Source organism: Nilaparvata lugens, chromosome 5 (genome assembly GCF_014356525.2).
Source record: "Nilaparvata lugens isolate BPH chromosome 5, ASM1435652v1, whole genome shotgun sequence".
NCBI classification, from domain to species: Eukaryota; Metazoa; Arthropoda; class Insecta; order Hemiptera; family Delphacidae; genus Nilaparvata; species Nilaparvata lugens.
Genome location: NC_052508.1, coordinates 16,283,815 through 16,300,862, shown reverse-complemented (window position 1 = coordinate 16,300,862; position 17,048 = coordinate 16,283,815). Strand labels below are relative to the sequence as shown.

Sequence of the window (17,048 nt, the reverse complement as noted above, 5' to 3'; positions counted from 1 at the left end):
CTTAACAGCCTCAGTTTGCTACAAATCCAGGTGTAACTGACTAGCAGAAACATACTTGAGATGTGCATCCTTAGACTGGCCACTAACGGTAGGACATACATGCGGTAGAACATGTTTATCGTGAACATACTCATGTTCATCATGCATGTTCATCATCAGCGAGAGGCTTCTATAATAGAATAAACAACCAATAACAATAAATACACCACTGGAAAATAACAAATCATAATGATAGAGAAATAATTCAACCTCAAAAAGAGCAGCGAAGAAAAAATAAACAACAAAAATCGGAGATACAAAACCTAACCTCAAAACATTTTGCTTGAAGCGTTTCGCTGTGACCACAGCTGTGATGACACAACAATGTATGACGACTGCGTATCATGCAAGCTCTACAGTTAGTGGCCAGCCTTGATGACTTGTCTATAATCTCCATTGGGTATAGCCTACTCCGAATTTCATGTAATATTACACAGTGTGCGATACTGGACCTCGTTTTCAAAGAAAGCTCATTGAAAAAATTTAGCTTCAAATCGATCCCATGCTTTACAATGACATGTGTTTGTAATAATTATTATTAAACGAAATTCCAAATTAAATACTGTAAATCACCCCGAAGACTTCTGTTACTGCAAATATTAACAACAGGGTGAACAGCTAGATGGAAATTCGATGAGCGATACTATTCAAAAATCATTTGCCAGCACGGGAATCAAACCCGGTACATCTAAATAATAATTTTTGAATAGTAGCGCTCATCGAATTTCCCTCTAGCTGTTTACCCTGTTGTCAATATTTGTAGTAGCAGAAGTCTTCGGGGCGATTTACAGCATTTAATTTAGATTTTCGTTTAATAATATCATTAGGATTTGAATAAATGGAATTTTGCAGTTTTCCATCTGTAGACATGTGTTTGTGTTACATGAAGGTCGATCGGGAAGTACGACCTATACTGAAAGCTAAACATCGATCTGACAGTTCTATTCGTACCCTGAAATTAGTCCAGTGTAATAAGAGAATGATATCATGATAGTTATGCTTTATTATTGTTAATTTATGGAAAAAAAATTCTTCTGTGAGCTATTTGATTAAATTTATAGTTATTCAATGATTTTATAGTTTGTCAAATGTCAACGTTTAAATGACTTACTCTTTCAAATCCATTCCAGTTGAATGTTGAGCCTGAAGAACCAGTTGAAGTGCCGGGGTCTGGAGATGACAAACGTAGCTGAACTCATAGCCGTGGCAAATTTGTCATTTACACAGGATTTAACTGAAAATACAATAGGCGTAACATCAGTCCCGGTAAGTTCAAAAGGATAACGCTTTTCAATTATTAGATCCATGAATATTAAAATAATAATAAATCATTTCATTTGTAGGTACACGGGTATAACCATACAAATGTGTTGAGTAAACAAATTCCAACAATGACTAAATTAAACCACATAAACAAAATGTTAGGCAATAAATTAAACTAATAACAAGAGTCAATTATAAGTTTGCATACAACCACGAACAATGAAAGTACCCACATTACAATCAATAAACAATATCACTATGTTATAAATATCATAATTATTATTTGAGTCTTGATAATCAAACAAAGTTTCAAATATGTAACGATTTACATCTACTAAATGAGTCTATTTATCAAGAAATCATCTTGTATTGTAATAAATACAGACAAGTTTATAGTTGGTTTATTCAATTTCCTGTTAATCTATTAATAATAGGCCAAATTTTATAACTCTGATGCTGTGAGAGCTATTATCAATATTCTAAGTACTTTAGGCTAAAAAAATATTGAGAAGAGAATTCAATATTCAATAAATTATTTAATTATTTTCAATATAGTTGTATGATCAACCAAGTTACAACATTATTAGTATAATGTATTATGTATATCTGGACTGTAAATTTCTGTGATCTTTATAAAAGTGTTTTCATAACCTCATTTGGACTTTTTTATAAAAATTAGGGAGAGAAACAGTTTTGGGTCTATCCTGTTGATTCTCTCCCAATAATTTATTCGATATTGTTATCGTGGAATGTTGTGAATAATAAATAAATATTCAAATATATTTAATATTCAATATTCGATTAGAATTCAATATTCCAAGTACTTCAGGTCAAAAAATATTGAATAAGAGAATTAGTAGTTATATTTAGGCCTCATCTTATACGTGATACATCAACTCTGAAGACATAACTTATCACATTTGATCCACCTCACTTTGGTACTCTTAATCAAATACTAGGCCTATGTATCAAATACATAATAACCCTGACTATAAGTGAATGCTTATAAAACTCATATTAAAACATATATAAGTAATGCATATAAGACCTATTAATAAATTAAGTCCAGATCGACTGTAAAAGCATGGAATATAAGAATATGACTATTCTGGGTATTGATGCATGTGTTAACTATGATTTTTTGAATGATTCAGTATTAAATAATTTAATTTTTTCCAGAACTATTTGTACAGCTCAGCGATTGTGTTGGCAGCCATATCAGTGTTTCTTAGGGTTGGATTCATTCTGAAACTGTGCCTGATGGTTATTTCTGCATCATTGCATTTAGCTCTCTATAGTTCGCATCCACTGTTCAAACACTATTATCTAATACATCCAGACAGGTAAGAGACACATGTATTGCCCTAATTTATTCCATAACTCATGATAATATATGAATAAAAATATAAATCTCAGTACCCTTTTGAATTATTTTGTCACAACATGTTTCGGACACTAATGCCATTAATTGAAAATGGCATTAGTGTCCGAAACATGTTGTGACAAAATAATTCAAAATGGTACTGAGATTTATATTTTTATTTAAATTAAAAGTAGCCCTAAAGAAAAACGAAAATAAAATGGCGTATCAACCCAAGATTATATATTATGAAGAATGACCAGGTTTTTATAAAAAATATTGTACAATAATATAATATATATTGGTTTAACCAATAATATTGGTTTCTGAAGATTAATTACCACTTGTCTTAGTAGACTATAATAATATATATGAGAAGAAATTATTACATCCTCCACTTCTTATCCAATCACATTTATTTTGGAACAGATTTTTGAAGTACTTCCTCTACCCCCTAAGGATTAAAGTTGTACTTAGTGCAAAAGTTGATACCTGTACATTTATGTACAGACTTATCACACTGACAAATTTTCATACTTCATTTTTAAAAGTAACCCCATTTGGTTACATAAGTGGTATGAACTCATGCGTCTCACGTCATTTTATAATAATTTGTATTGGAGCAAGCTATTTTGAAGTGAAAAATCATGATGGAGAGGTTAAAAAATTTATTGTTTTGAATGGAGGTGGAGGAAAAAATAATTATAGGTATGAGCATTTGCGCAATGTTGAAGTTCTTTATCTCAAATATATTGTCATACAAAATGAAAACTTCTGATAAGAATATTGCTTATATATATTAGGTTGAACATGGATGTGAATAAATTTTATTTAATTGAAGAGGCTGTTGAGAGTTCAGTAGATAACTCAAACTATGAGAAATCTGAATCTTCGATTTAGATTATAGTCGGGAGATTGTTATAACTGAATTTTTAGAAAATACTGAGACTCACAAAATATAAACTTGCGCTTTGTAAATTTGCTTTCAATGCATTTAAAATTCATTTTGAATTTAATCTTATGAGGTTAAGTTCAACGTTTGAGGCACATTGAACGCATCCCTTTATTATTTTCCAATTGCAGTTTATCTGATATTCCATGGCAACTGAAAATGTGGATACCAATCGTTGTTGTTCTGATACTCTTCCACGTTCTCGATCGCCAAATCGAATTCACATCTCGAACCGACTTCCTATGGAAAGCCAAACTGAAAGTGGAACAGGAAGAGGTGGAAACTATGAGAGGAATCAATAAAATACTCCTAGAAAATATCCTACCTGCTCATGTAGCGCAACACTTCCTAGCAACTAGAGCAACTCAGGTAAGATATTGTGTTCAGTTCATCCATCTTTGTTGTTTATGATTGATTTTGATGGGGTTTACTGATTGATTCTAAAGAGCTCTGCCTCTGTAGGCAGGATAAATTTTTTTTAATCCTTTTTATCCCGTGTTGATCTCTTCTTCTTCTGTCTGTCTAATTTGTGCCCTTTGCTATTTTTTTTATTTAAAATACAGACACAAATCATATACTAAATTTACACTAATCATATTTTTAGAATTTAAAATAAGGTTAATAACCTATCTTTTTACTCATATAAATATTATCAAGATATTATGTTATCTATTAAAAAAAATTAAGATTATCCTTATAAGATTATTTTTTTTCACTTTACTATAGAAAATAATATGCTATACGAATTGAAATAAATAAGAGATTGCAACTTAACGATTGCTAATGAATATGTGATAATTGTTTAACAAAAATTTAACTTAAATGCTGTTAACGTCCAAGAGACTTCTGCTACAGAAAAATGACAGGGTTGTCACCTTCAGTTGTTCACCCTTGTCAATATTTGCAGTAGCAGAAGTCTTAGGGGGTCTTAGATTGACTCCTTTTTATTGCTAAAGTGATTTAATTCGTATTTCCGTTTAATAACTCAATAATTTATCATTAGCCTACATATTCATTAGCATTGTTCAACTGCAATTTCTAATTTTTTTCCTTATATTGTGAGTAAATATAGGTACCCCTCCAGTGGTTGATTGTGATGAAATATTAGTGATAAGTGAGATATTGAAGCTGTCTAATAATTTGAAAAAAAATCTAAGAAATGGGAGAAATACATTCCAATCGTCATCCTGCCTATCTCTAAGAGGTTTGGTGTGACTCATCATCATTAACGTAAATTGCTGATTAACTTGAAATTTAGCACAGACTTTGAATATTCCATGGATGATTGTAGGCTATTTGTTTTGCGGAGCACGGGGACGGGGTAAACAATAGTTATCAAATACAAGGACCTCTACATCATTTACACCACGTTCATGATGGGCCCGGCATACAAACCTGACGATTTTTGAGGGATGATAACCAAAGTGTCTTTCGTACAATTAAATCATATAATATATCAAATTAAAGATCAAGTTTTGCAATTTATAGTGAATTACATAGATTACTCACAAAGTTTTGTATTTGTAGATTATGTCATCCAAATGATTTCCGTTACTTTTCACACACTCACTTAACCTAATTCTAAAATTTGCCATTGCTCGCTCAATCATCAACTGTGGAATTGCTTCAATTACTCGTTGAATGACTTCCTTCAGTTATGTGGATTATTGGCTGCTCAATAACAGTAATTTTGTTTATTCACAAATCCGGAAAGATGAAAATGTTCCTCCTCACTTGAAAGAATAACGGCATCCTGGTGGAAATTTTTGAGAATGACCTCGCAAGCGGCTTTGCAATGTTCCCAATAATTTCGTTGTAATAATTAAGTTGTTTCACTAACATTATCTTATACAGATATGGAATTTTGGGTCGGAATGAAGAATTTCGTCGTACACTTCGATCAGAAATGGCTAGCTCAACAGCATGTTTCGCTGCTGAATGTCGTGGATACCGTGTAACAGCTACTTAGGCGTTTTTGAGGCGTTCTCACGGTTCGTTTTCGTCCCGTTGGTTTCGTTTATAAAGCGGACAACTTGTTCCTGGATTTCTTTAGCCACAACAAGATCGTATTCCTACTGGGAACAGGCGCGTGTCGATTTAAATTATTGAAATGTCTGCGATATAAACGCTGTGTTAAAATAACAGAGTTATTATTTTTAAAATAAGCTTCGATCACAATCGCTTGATGTTCACTTGATCACGACATACTGGCTACTGAAATGGCAAGAATAGACCTGTCGATGTACAACATTCCCGCCTTTTCAATGTCAGTGGTTCAAACATAACAATCACTACAAAATCGTCAGATTAATAATTATGCCGGTCCCTATACATCAGTGATTCATATTCAACCATTTTCAATATTTGAATGATCATTGTGGAATTCATTCTCTTGAAATGCTTTTTTATTCCATAAAGAAATTAAGCTACAAATAACTCAAAAGCTACAAAATTGAAAGGAATTTAACTCTCGTTCATCAAAATAATACTGAAATATTGTGTAAAGCTCGCAATTGTTATTCATTTGATGTTCTTTCCTGAGATTTATGCATTGTAGTAAATTATTGTAACATGACTTTATTGTTTTCTGCAGGAGCTGTATCATGAGAGGTACAATTGCATAGCTGTGATGTTTGCTTCGATACCCAACTACAAAGAGTTCTATGACGAGAATGATGTCAATAAACAGGGCCTTGAATGTTTGAGGCTTTTAAATGAGATCATTTGCGATTTTGACAAGGTAAACATATTTCTAATGTCATTCGTTTTAATATGTTAGTAATGTTCAAATAAGTTGAAGCCGTCTTTACATTGCTCCAGTTTCTTCATCAATCGCTCAATATCCAGTTTTCTTTAACAAGTGAGTTGGTTTATTGGGCCAGTTAAAAATAATTGAGCCACTGAAATTCAGTAAGGACTAACTTGAATTTAAGTTGTGCACTCGAACAACAGTCTGTTCAAATTTCCTTCCTGGTGACTTTTGAAGAGTATAGAGAATCGCCACAAAAGAGAATCAATAGTAACAAAATTTGAAAATATATAGTTTTACCGAGCTGGAGCACTTTACAATCTGCAAGGGTTTGCACTTTGATGATAACAAAACTGTTAGGTTATGATGTATGTTTTTCCAGAAAACACAAAACAATAGGCCTAATAAATTGGGAAACATTTACCGAATATTCTAGAAATCTTTTCAAATCGAGTGCTAATTATCTTTTAGTGAAGTACCTTAATGTTTAAAATGTTATATGTGATCCCAAAAATTATCAATTCCTATATTCTCTATAAAATTCCCATAAAATGAAAATTCTAACAATCCCTAAGGTAAATAGAATTCATAATCTACTTGATAGAGAAAATCAAGTAGCAATTCACCACTGATCCCTGAAATTAGACAGTCACAATACAAAAAATTAAGCTACAAATAACTCAAAAGCTACAAAATTGAAAGGAATTTAACTCTCGTTCATCAAAATAATACTGAAATATTGTGTAAAGCTCGCAATTGTTATTCATTTGATGTTCTTTCCTGAGATTTATGCATTGTAGTAAATTATTGTAACATGACTTTATTGTTTTCTGCAGGAGCTGTATCATGAGAGGTACAATTGCATAGCTGTGATGTTTGCTTCGATACCCAACTACAAAGAGTTCTATGACGAGAATGATGTCAATAAACAGGGCCTTGAATGTTTGAGGCTTTTAAATGAGATCATTTGCGATTTTGACAAGGTAAACATACTTCTAATATCATCCGTTCTAATATGTTAGTAATGTTCAAATAAGTTGAAGCCGTCTTTACATTGCTCTAGTTTCTTCATCAATCGCTCAATATCCAGTTTTCTTTTTTGGGCCAGTTAAATAATTGAGCCACTGAAATTCAGTAAGGACTAACTTGAATTTAAGTTGTGCACTCGAACAACAGTCTGTTCAAATTTCCTTCCTGGTGACTTTTGAAGAGTATAGAGAATCGTCACAAAAGAGAATCAATAGTAACAAAATTTGAAAATATATAGTTTTACTGAGCTGGAGCACTGTACAATCTGCAAGGGTTTGCACTTTGATGATAACAAAACTGTTAGGTTATGATGTATGTTTTTCCAGAAAACACAAAACAATAGGCCTAATAAATTGGGAAACATTTACCGAATATTCTAGAAATCTTTTCAAATCGAGTGCTAATTATCTTTTAGTGAAGTACCTTAATGTTTAAAATGTTATATGTGATCCCAAAAATTATCAATTCCTATATTCTCTATAAAATTCCCATAAAATGAAAATTCTAACAATCGCTAAGGTAAATAGAATTCATAATCTACTTGATAGAGAAAATCAAGTAGCAATTCACCACTGATCGCTGAAATTAGACAGTCACAATACAAAAAATTAAGTAGTAGAGAATATCACACTGGACAAAAAAAATGTGGAATTTCTTAATACTGTGACAGATATGTTGTGAAATTCCTCCATATTGAGGTGGAATGAATGAGATCTTGTCAGTTCCACATGTTGACTGAACTTGTGGAACTTACAAAATGCATTCATTTTTCTTGACTGAACTCATGGAACTTTCAAAATACATTCATTTCACTTCAATAATTATGACTATCCTATGGAAGAAGTACTCCTACAGCAGGGTAGCAATATGATAATAAATCCTAATGCCTGACTTAGCTTCGAAACTTGATATTAACGTAGTCATGACCTAGTTTTAGTCAATGAATTGTGAATGGTAATGAGGTGAGGAATGACCCAATACATTGTTATTAAGCTTATAAATGATTTTATACCTTTCGTTGATCGAAAATGTTTTGTCGTTTCAGCTACTGTTGAAGCCGAAATTTAGTAGTATAGAGAAAATAAAAACAATTGGAAGTACGTATATGTTGGCTTCCGGATTGAGGCCTGGCAAGGAGGGAGGACAACCGGTAAGCTCTTTTATTTATTCAATAATGATTGATTATTTTTTATATATTTTCAGCACTTTTGAAGAAACACAATACGTTCAATTTTTCTACTACTTCCTGTTCAATCTACTTTTGAACAATACTATCCACTTCCTGATACCAACAGTACAAATCTGGAATAAAGAAAAATCGTCAAATACCCTTTTTTATATAATTTTTATAAAAAAAGATAGTTGACGATATTCATTTTATTCTAATAATTGTAGTAGCCCTATAAGGGAGAGTGGATAGTAGAAATCTGGTACAAGTCACACGTACCAAATGGCTGAATCAACGATGTACATACTCAAAAACGCCACTATTGTTAAATCTATTTGATAATAGTATGTGTGTAAGTCCAAAATACATAACATTGATAAATTTCAAAGCCTCTTTTGAATGAAAAAAGATGAAATTGGCAAATGATTTATGGAATTTACATTGATAGGAAACATTGGATGAAGTTTTACAACAAATTTATGACGAGAAAATGTCACTTATCACATATCATAACAATGAATCACTGAACAATTCTATAGTAGATTGTTTAAAATAGTTGATTAAAAAAAATTGTAAATTCCATTAAAAATAGTTTGTGCAAAAGTCCAAAATACATAACAGGTAATAGATTTCAAAGCTTCTTTTGAATGGAAAATAATGAATTTGATAATGGACTAATGGAATTCACATTGATAGGAAACATTGGATGAAATGAAATGAAATGAAAACTCACATATATTGTCAAGTTCCACAGCTTTAGTACATTGGATGAAGTTTCACCTCAAATTTATGACAAGTAAAGTGCCACTTTAGCACTTATCACATATCGTAACAGTGAATCACTGAACAAGATTATACTCAATTAAAATAAACTCTGGATTTGGCATTACATGAGCATTTTTATTTTCATCAAATCATGGAAATCCTACAATCGAAATAGTTGTTGTCGAATAGTTCCTAATATCATACATGAGTTGAAAAAAGATTATTGTGAACACGTATGTTGAACAAGTTATTTATCCATGAAATAATAGATCTGTATAGAGTACAAATATGTATATGATTATAATCTGAGGATACATTTTAGTAAAATAGCTTAGGTTTGATATTTCTGATTATGTTGATCGATTCTGTTGATGAAAGTGTGGTGGTGGTATATATGGTTGATGACAATGTTACAGGTATAAACCATTATAACGTTTTCTCATAAAGCGAACTCCTATTTCAAATTATTGGGGTGAATGATCATTTGAAGAAATAGGTTTTCCATCGTCTTGTTGATCAATCAGTATATTGAGGAATTTTCCTATTTAAATTCTCATTGAAATTTGATTATAAACTGTTTATTTCTGTTCCAGAACTCCAGCAAACAACAGGAGCACGATATCGTGGTTTTAGTTGAGTTTGCAGTTGCGCTTATGACAATACTAGATCAAATAAATAGGGATTCTTTCCAACGCTTCAAGCTCAGGATGGGTGAGTGATAATATTTTGGTTTCTATTAATAAGCACTACTATTGCCTAATAGAAAATTAACAATAAAATAGGCTCTATAGTTCTTGTCTTCAAATTCTAGAATTAAGATGCGACATTATAGCTAATTTTTTTTATCCTGCTATGACGTCTTAAAGCTATTATCGGATAGTTCTTTTTAACAATGAAATAGGCTATATACTCTCGTTATACAAATTCTTGAATAAGGTGTGATATCATAGCCAAATTTATGAATGATATCATAGCGAAATTTATGTGTGATATATCCAAATTTATATTATCGTGCCATGTCATCTCAAAACTATTAGCGCATAGCTTTTTAAAACTTTTGAGGTATAGTTTGAACATGATATCATATTATTCGAGACTCATTTGCGTTTTTGTCGCATATTATATATCTTTTTAATTGGACTTCCTGCAGAAATTTGTAAACTGAATTGATCCTGGATGATATTCATCAATTGACAAGGCAAAATTGACATTACAAATTCTCTACAGAACTTTAACATTTCTTGCCCACAACCATATTGATTCTCAGAATTTCTAGTACATCAGCTACTGTGTTGTGCTTCCATTTGTGTCATGATCATGATTGCCCTCATTATCTCTTGGATATAACTGTAAAGTTCCACATTATATTGCTTCATTGACAATGTTTTATTTATACATTGATATATAAATGTATTGTTCTCTAATTAGACCAATAAATCGCTATATCAGAGCAATTGGGAAACAAATAATGGTAGTACCTACTTGATATATTCACCATTAATTTATTTATCATTAATAGTAACAACCACTTCATCAGTAGATGGAACAACAAAACCATAATATGCTAGATGATTCTTGTAATAGTTTTTTTCTTTTCCGACTACTGTATTGTTTACTCTATCAAAAAAATAAATAAATAATTATTGTAAATTGCATTGTAGAAGCTCTATATCACGTCAATTTATTCTTTTATTGAAATTCACACTATGAACAGAAATATTGTGGAGTTTGTCCAGAAGTTGAAATGAAAGAGAGGTTTTCATCTCCTCATAATTTATTGCCAAACTAGTTTCAATGCACTAAAGACATCATCATCATCATCATCAGTTGTCTTCTTCGAAGTCTAACCAAAAAGACCACTGACGATGATGCATTGAATCTTGAGTGCATTGAATCTAGTTTAGCTTAGATACATTATGTGGTACTGATAACCTCTCTTTCATTAAACCTCAATATTATTTTATTCCTTATTTTTCAAAAACGCATAACTGAAATGATCGGTAGAGAAAAAGAATGTCACAGCATAAATAAATCATTATTGATGAATTAAAAATTAATTAATTTATCTATTTATTTGACAGGATTGAACCATGGACCAGTAATAGCAGGAGTAGTTGGTGCCCAAAAACCGCAATACGACATTTGGGGCAACACAGTCAATGTTGCAAGCAGAATGGACAGTTGTGGAATCATGGGACGATTGCAGGTTTGTGCTGTATTATCACATTAAAAACTGGGTTCCCTTTATAAATTTACAATTTGGATTTAAATTAATTTTCTCATCCTCTTTTTCCCATATTAAGATCATGTCCATACTAATACACATATCCAAACATATTAGCCTAAATTGTGATTGGGTTGAATCGAATTTGAATAATGACTACCTAGCTATTACTTACCTTGTGTCGGATCATAATTGGTTATTCCCTACCTACCTCCTGTCAGTTCATAATTGGTTATTCCCTGGTTTTCCCGTTTCTTCAAGTGAAATATTGCACTAATATTCCAGTGAATGTGTTTTAGGATGTAGAGCTTCAGGTAAGTGAATAATTATAACAATTTCATAGTATTGTGAGTACAAAGCAATTCTTGGTAGAGAAACTCTCACAACTAATAGGCGTATAGTGTAGCTCACTAAACTAAAAAAATCTGGTGTGGTACACTCACACAACTTTCCTTGCTCATATTCGAAACTACGATCAGACTTTTGTATATGTGTATATATAATTGTTTTCAGAGTACTTTTTCCTTTGTGTAAATTGTGAAATTCAATGATTTTTTTATCGTCATTTTTTTAAAGTCGTCAAAACAGCTGTTCTACAGATGAAATATCTCGACTATGTGTTCTTTTTATGAACTGCTCTACCTACCTACCTCTTGCACGAGAAGGAGGTTACAAAGTCCATTTCTCAAGGATGGGGTGGACCCCCCATTAGTTTCCCAGAAAGAAGACTCATGCCAGTTAATAGAGCTGATAAATAACTAACTATACAGAGTATGAATTTGAAAAAAATCGGTCAAGTTATTTTGAAAAAACCGTGAAAAACATGGTTTTTTAGTAATTATCCGCCATTTTCTCAAGAATATTACGGAGCTCCTGCAATTTTCCAAGGAAAAAACTCATGTCATTTGATAGGACTTATGACATATCGTAACAGTGAATCACTGAACAAGATTATACTCAATTAAAATAAACTCTGGATTTGGCATTACATGAGCATTTTCATTTTCATGGAAATCCTACAATCGAAATAGTTGTCGATTAGTTCCTAATATCACACATTAGTTGAAAAAGATTATTGTGAACACGTATGTTGAACAAGTTATTTATTCATGAAATAATAGATCTGTATAGAGTACAAATATGTATATGATTATAATCTGAGGATACATTTTAGTAAAATAGCTTAGGTTTGATATTTCTGATAATGTTGATCGATTCTGTTGATGAAAGTGTGGTGGTGGATATATGGTTGATGACAATGTTACAGGTATAAACCATTATAACGTTTTCTCATAAAGCGAACTCCAATTTCAAATTATTGGGGTGAATGATCATTTGAAGAAATAGGTTTTCCATCGTCTTGTTGATCAATCAGTATATTGAGGAATTTTCCCATTTAAATTCTCATTGAAATTGAACTGTTTATTTCTGTTTTAGAACTCCAGCAAACAACAGGAGCACGATATTGTGGTTTTAGTTGAGTTTGCAGTTGCGCTTATGACAATACTAGATCAAATAAATAGGGATTCTTTCCAACGCTTCAAGCTCAGGATGGGTGAGTGATAATATTTTGGTTTCTGTTAATAAGCACTACTATTGCCCCCTAGAAAATTAACAATAAAATAGGCTCTATAGTTCTTGTCCTCAAATTCTAGAATTAAGATGCGACATTATAGCTAATTTTTTTATCCTGCTATGACGTCTTAAAGCTATTATCGGATAGTTTTTTTAAACAATTAAATAGGCTATATACTCTCGTTATACAAATTCTTGAATAAGGTGTGATATCATAGCCAAATTTATGAATGATATCATAGCGAAATTTATGTGTGATATAGCCAAATTTATATTATCGTGCAATGTCATCTCAAAACTATTAGCGCATAGCTTTTTCAAACTTTTGAGGTATAGTTTGAACATAATATCATATTATTCGAGACTCATTTGCGTTTTTGTCGCATATTATATATCTTTTTAATTGGATTTCCTGCAAAAATTTGTAGTTTGAAATGTCTCTGGATAATATTTTTTAGGTTATTGCAACGCAAAATTGACATTACAAATTCTCCACAGACCTTTAACATTTCTTGCCCACAACCATATTGATTCTCAGAATTTCTAGTACATCAGCTAGTGTGTTGTGCTTCCATTTGTGTCATGATCATGATTGCCCTCATTATCTCTTGGATATAACTGTAAAGTTCCCCATTATATTTTTTCATTGACAATGTTTTATTTATTTATTTATACATTGATATATAAATGTATTGTTCTCTAATTAGACCAATAAATCGCTATATCAGAGCAATTCGGAAACAAATAATGGTAGTACTACTACTTGATATTTCCACCATTAATTTATTCATCATTAATAGTAACAACCACTTCATCAGCAGATGGAACAACAAAACCATAATATGCTAGATGATTCTTGTAATAGTTTTTTTCTTTTCCGACTACTGTATTGTTTACTCTATCCAATAAATAAATAATTATTGTAACATTGCATTATAGAAGCTCTATATCATGTCAATATATTCTTTAATTGAAATTTACACTATGAACAGAAATATTGTAGAGTTTGTCCAGAAGGTGAAATGAAAGACAGGTTGTCAGCTCCACATAATTTATTGCCAAACTAGTTTCAGGGCACTAAAGACATCATCATCATCAGTTGTCTTTTTCGAAGTCCAACCAAAAAGACCACTGACGATTATGCCTTGAGTGCATTGAATCTAGTTTAGCTTGAATAAATTATGTTAAACTGACAACCTCTCTTCCATTAAACCACAATATCATTTTATTCCTCATTTTTCAAAAACACATAACTGAAATGATCGGTAAAGAAACATAATGTTACAGCATAAATAAATAATTATTGACTCATTCATATGAAATGAGAATTTTTCTCAATACTCATGAGAAATTGATTCATTTGACAGGATTGAACCATGGACCAGTAATAGCAGGAGTAGTTGGTGCCCAAAAACCGCAATACGACATTTGGGGCAACACAGTCAATGTTGCAAGCAGAATGGACAGTTGTGGAATCATGGGACGATTACAGGTTTGTGCTGTATTATCACATTAAAAACTGGGTTCCCTTTATAAATTTACAATTTGGATTTAAATTGATTTTCTCATCCTCTTTTCCCCATATTAAGATCATGTCCATACTAATACACATATCCAAACATATTAGCCTACATTGTGATTGGGTTGAATCGAATTTGAATAATGACTACCTAGCTATTACTTACCTTCTGTCGGTTCATAATTGGCCATTCCCTGTGTTTCCCCTTTTTTCATGTGAAATATTGCACTATTATTTTAGTGAATGTGTCTTAGAATGTGAGGTTTCATATAAGTAAATTATTAAAATTTTATAGTATCGTAAGTACAAATCAATTATTGATTGGAAAACTCCCACAACTTATATAGTGTAGCTTAGACTATTGAAAACAAATTTTTTTGTTTTCAAAATGATTTTATCCACTGTGCCAAAGAAGATAATTTTGAATAAAATTTAGAATTTAGAAATAGGCCGACACATCTAGAAAATACCTGAGTCTATACCTAATTCATGCAGGTGAACGGGCTAGAGTCAAGAAAACTTCAATTAATCTTGCCATGCCTGATTTAATAGGTTTATACTATAGAATAACACTACAATTTGAAATAATAGAAAAATACAAACAGCTTCAATAAACATTGGCAGCTAAAATCGAACAACAGAAACAACAATATCATGTTACTTTGTTGACATTCTTCATCTGATTCGGGGGCGCATTACTATCCCCGTTTAGATAGCAATACGTCACAAAACCAAACAAGATCAGTCATAAAATAACCAATCAATTTCAACATGAAATTACTCAAGAAAGAAAAAAACCCGTTGAACCCAAATTTCGTCGATAGTAACCCATATAACCCATTTCATAATAATTTTGAATCCCCACTTTTTATTGACATTCTCGAATGAACCTTTGTTTCACTACACTGCACTTTCGTTGGTTTGTACGTTGCTTTATCGTCGGGGTTACAGTACCTTGTTTTTGGCGGTGAGCTTTTACCGGTTGAATTTGGCTTGACGGCGACGTCCTCTTACGTCCCTAGACCTGTCGTCTGAACGGGTGTCTTGAAGCGGTTTTACATAAAGTTGCGGAACCAAAGGGGTGGTAGTACAAGAAGTTGGTTTGGGGACACACATGAACCGCTGTAAATAAATGTATTACAGCATTAATTTCTAACTCTTCCTACAATTCATCAAAAGCTAAAACAGGAGTTATCTATTGATTACAATTAATTAAATTCTCTCATTCTTTGAATCCTCATTTTATATAGATTTTTATCTTTAAACTACTGATTCTTTTTATCAGAATTAATGGATCTTTCTTCACAATTAATTCAAATTGAAATGATGCTAACTTATATGATATTTTTCGTTTGGTTTGCGAAATCAAATATAATTTTTCATATAGTAGCTCGGCTAGTATTGTTGGAAACTTGTGCGCCAGCCAACATTTATTTTATTTATTATTTATGAACTATAGGACGCAATCCAAGTGTAAATAACGGGCATTCCCCCAAAACTGCTCAGAACCTTAATTAAAAATGAACATTCCAGAGTTTATGATTTGATTTACCTACAAATACAAGTCCAAAAACTAGTATCAACTGAAATTATGAATTTATCACCTAATAAAACAAGACACTTTATAACACAATAAAAGAAAAAAATATTGAAAATTTCACTTTAAGGAAAGATAATGTTTGCCTTATAAGATTCATCTTGTGGAATTTTTACCTTTAATTAAATAAAATTAGTAAACACATAGAAAGTAATTTAAATTGTATTAAAATTTGAACATTCATTAATATTAATTTCCTGGAAAAGAAAAACTTTCTTCTTCGTCTATTAAGATTTCTATCATAAAAAATTTACTAAATCATTCGAAAGCCTTAATGACATAAGAAAACAGAGTCTGAAAAATATAAATTAAAAAATGTCATAAACTCAATATGAACATAATCTTAAAAGTTTCATTCCAATTTAAAGGCTATCTTCCTGACTTTCAGCAATACTCTACGATAATATATCTCCAGAAACAATAACTCAAATGTAACGTAACTGAAAACTTTCTATACTTCTGTAGAAAAAATTTATAAGTATCTTCCATCACTAATAAAATCAAAAGGATTATTCTCAATCAATATTATTAACTTGAAAAATAACAGGCTTAATTAATTCAATACTCTTATGGAAGTTTCAATCAATAAAATTCCCTAAATTATATTTTAACCTTATTTTACGTACCTTAGCGGTTATTTGAAGAAACAATTATTCGTACATGATGAAGAAACACAATTAAACCTTTCAGGACATGGCACTACTAGAAAATTTAAACTTTAATAAAAAATAAAACTAGCTCCTACATTAACTAATGAAATAAACTTATAAACCTGCCCAAAAAGGGCGAAACATAGTGACTACATCTT

At 31.4% G+C, this 17,048-nt stretch overlaps 1 protein-coding gene across 1 annotated transcript in view; it reads left to right on the top strand.

Moving 5' to 3' along the window:
• The window catches only part of LOC111045768 (adenylate cyclase type 2), a 325,456-nt gene that overhangs the window by 297,429 nt on the left and 10,979 nt on the right, over nucleotides 1-17,048 (top strand). The window contains exons 16-25 of the mRNA XM_039429390.1: nucleotides 1,177-1,305; nucleotides 2,482-2,645; nucleotides 3,746-3,983; nucleotides 6,208-6,354; nucleotides 8,438-8,542; nucleotides 9,919-10,036; nucleotides 11,407-11,531; nucleotides 11,849-11,863; nucleotides 12,987-13,104; nucleotides 14,492-14,616. Of these exons, the coding sequence (XP_039285324.1) occupies nucleotides 1,177-1,305; nucleotides 2,482-2,645; nucleotides 3,746-3,983; nucleotides 6,208-6,354; nucleotides 8,438-8,542; nucleotides 9,919-10,036; nucleotides 11,407-11,531; nucleotides 11,849-11,863; nucleotides 12,987-13,104; nucleotides 14,492-14,616 (1,284 nt within the window). The remainder of the gene's footprint in view (nucleotides 1-1,176; nucleotides 1,306-2,481; nucleotides 2,646-3,745; nucleotides 3,984-6,207; nucleotides 6,355-8,437; nucleotides 8,543-9,918; nucleotides 10,037-11,406; nucleotides 11,532-11,848; nucleotides 11,864-12,986; nucleotides 13,105-14,491; nucleotides 14,617-17,048) is intronic.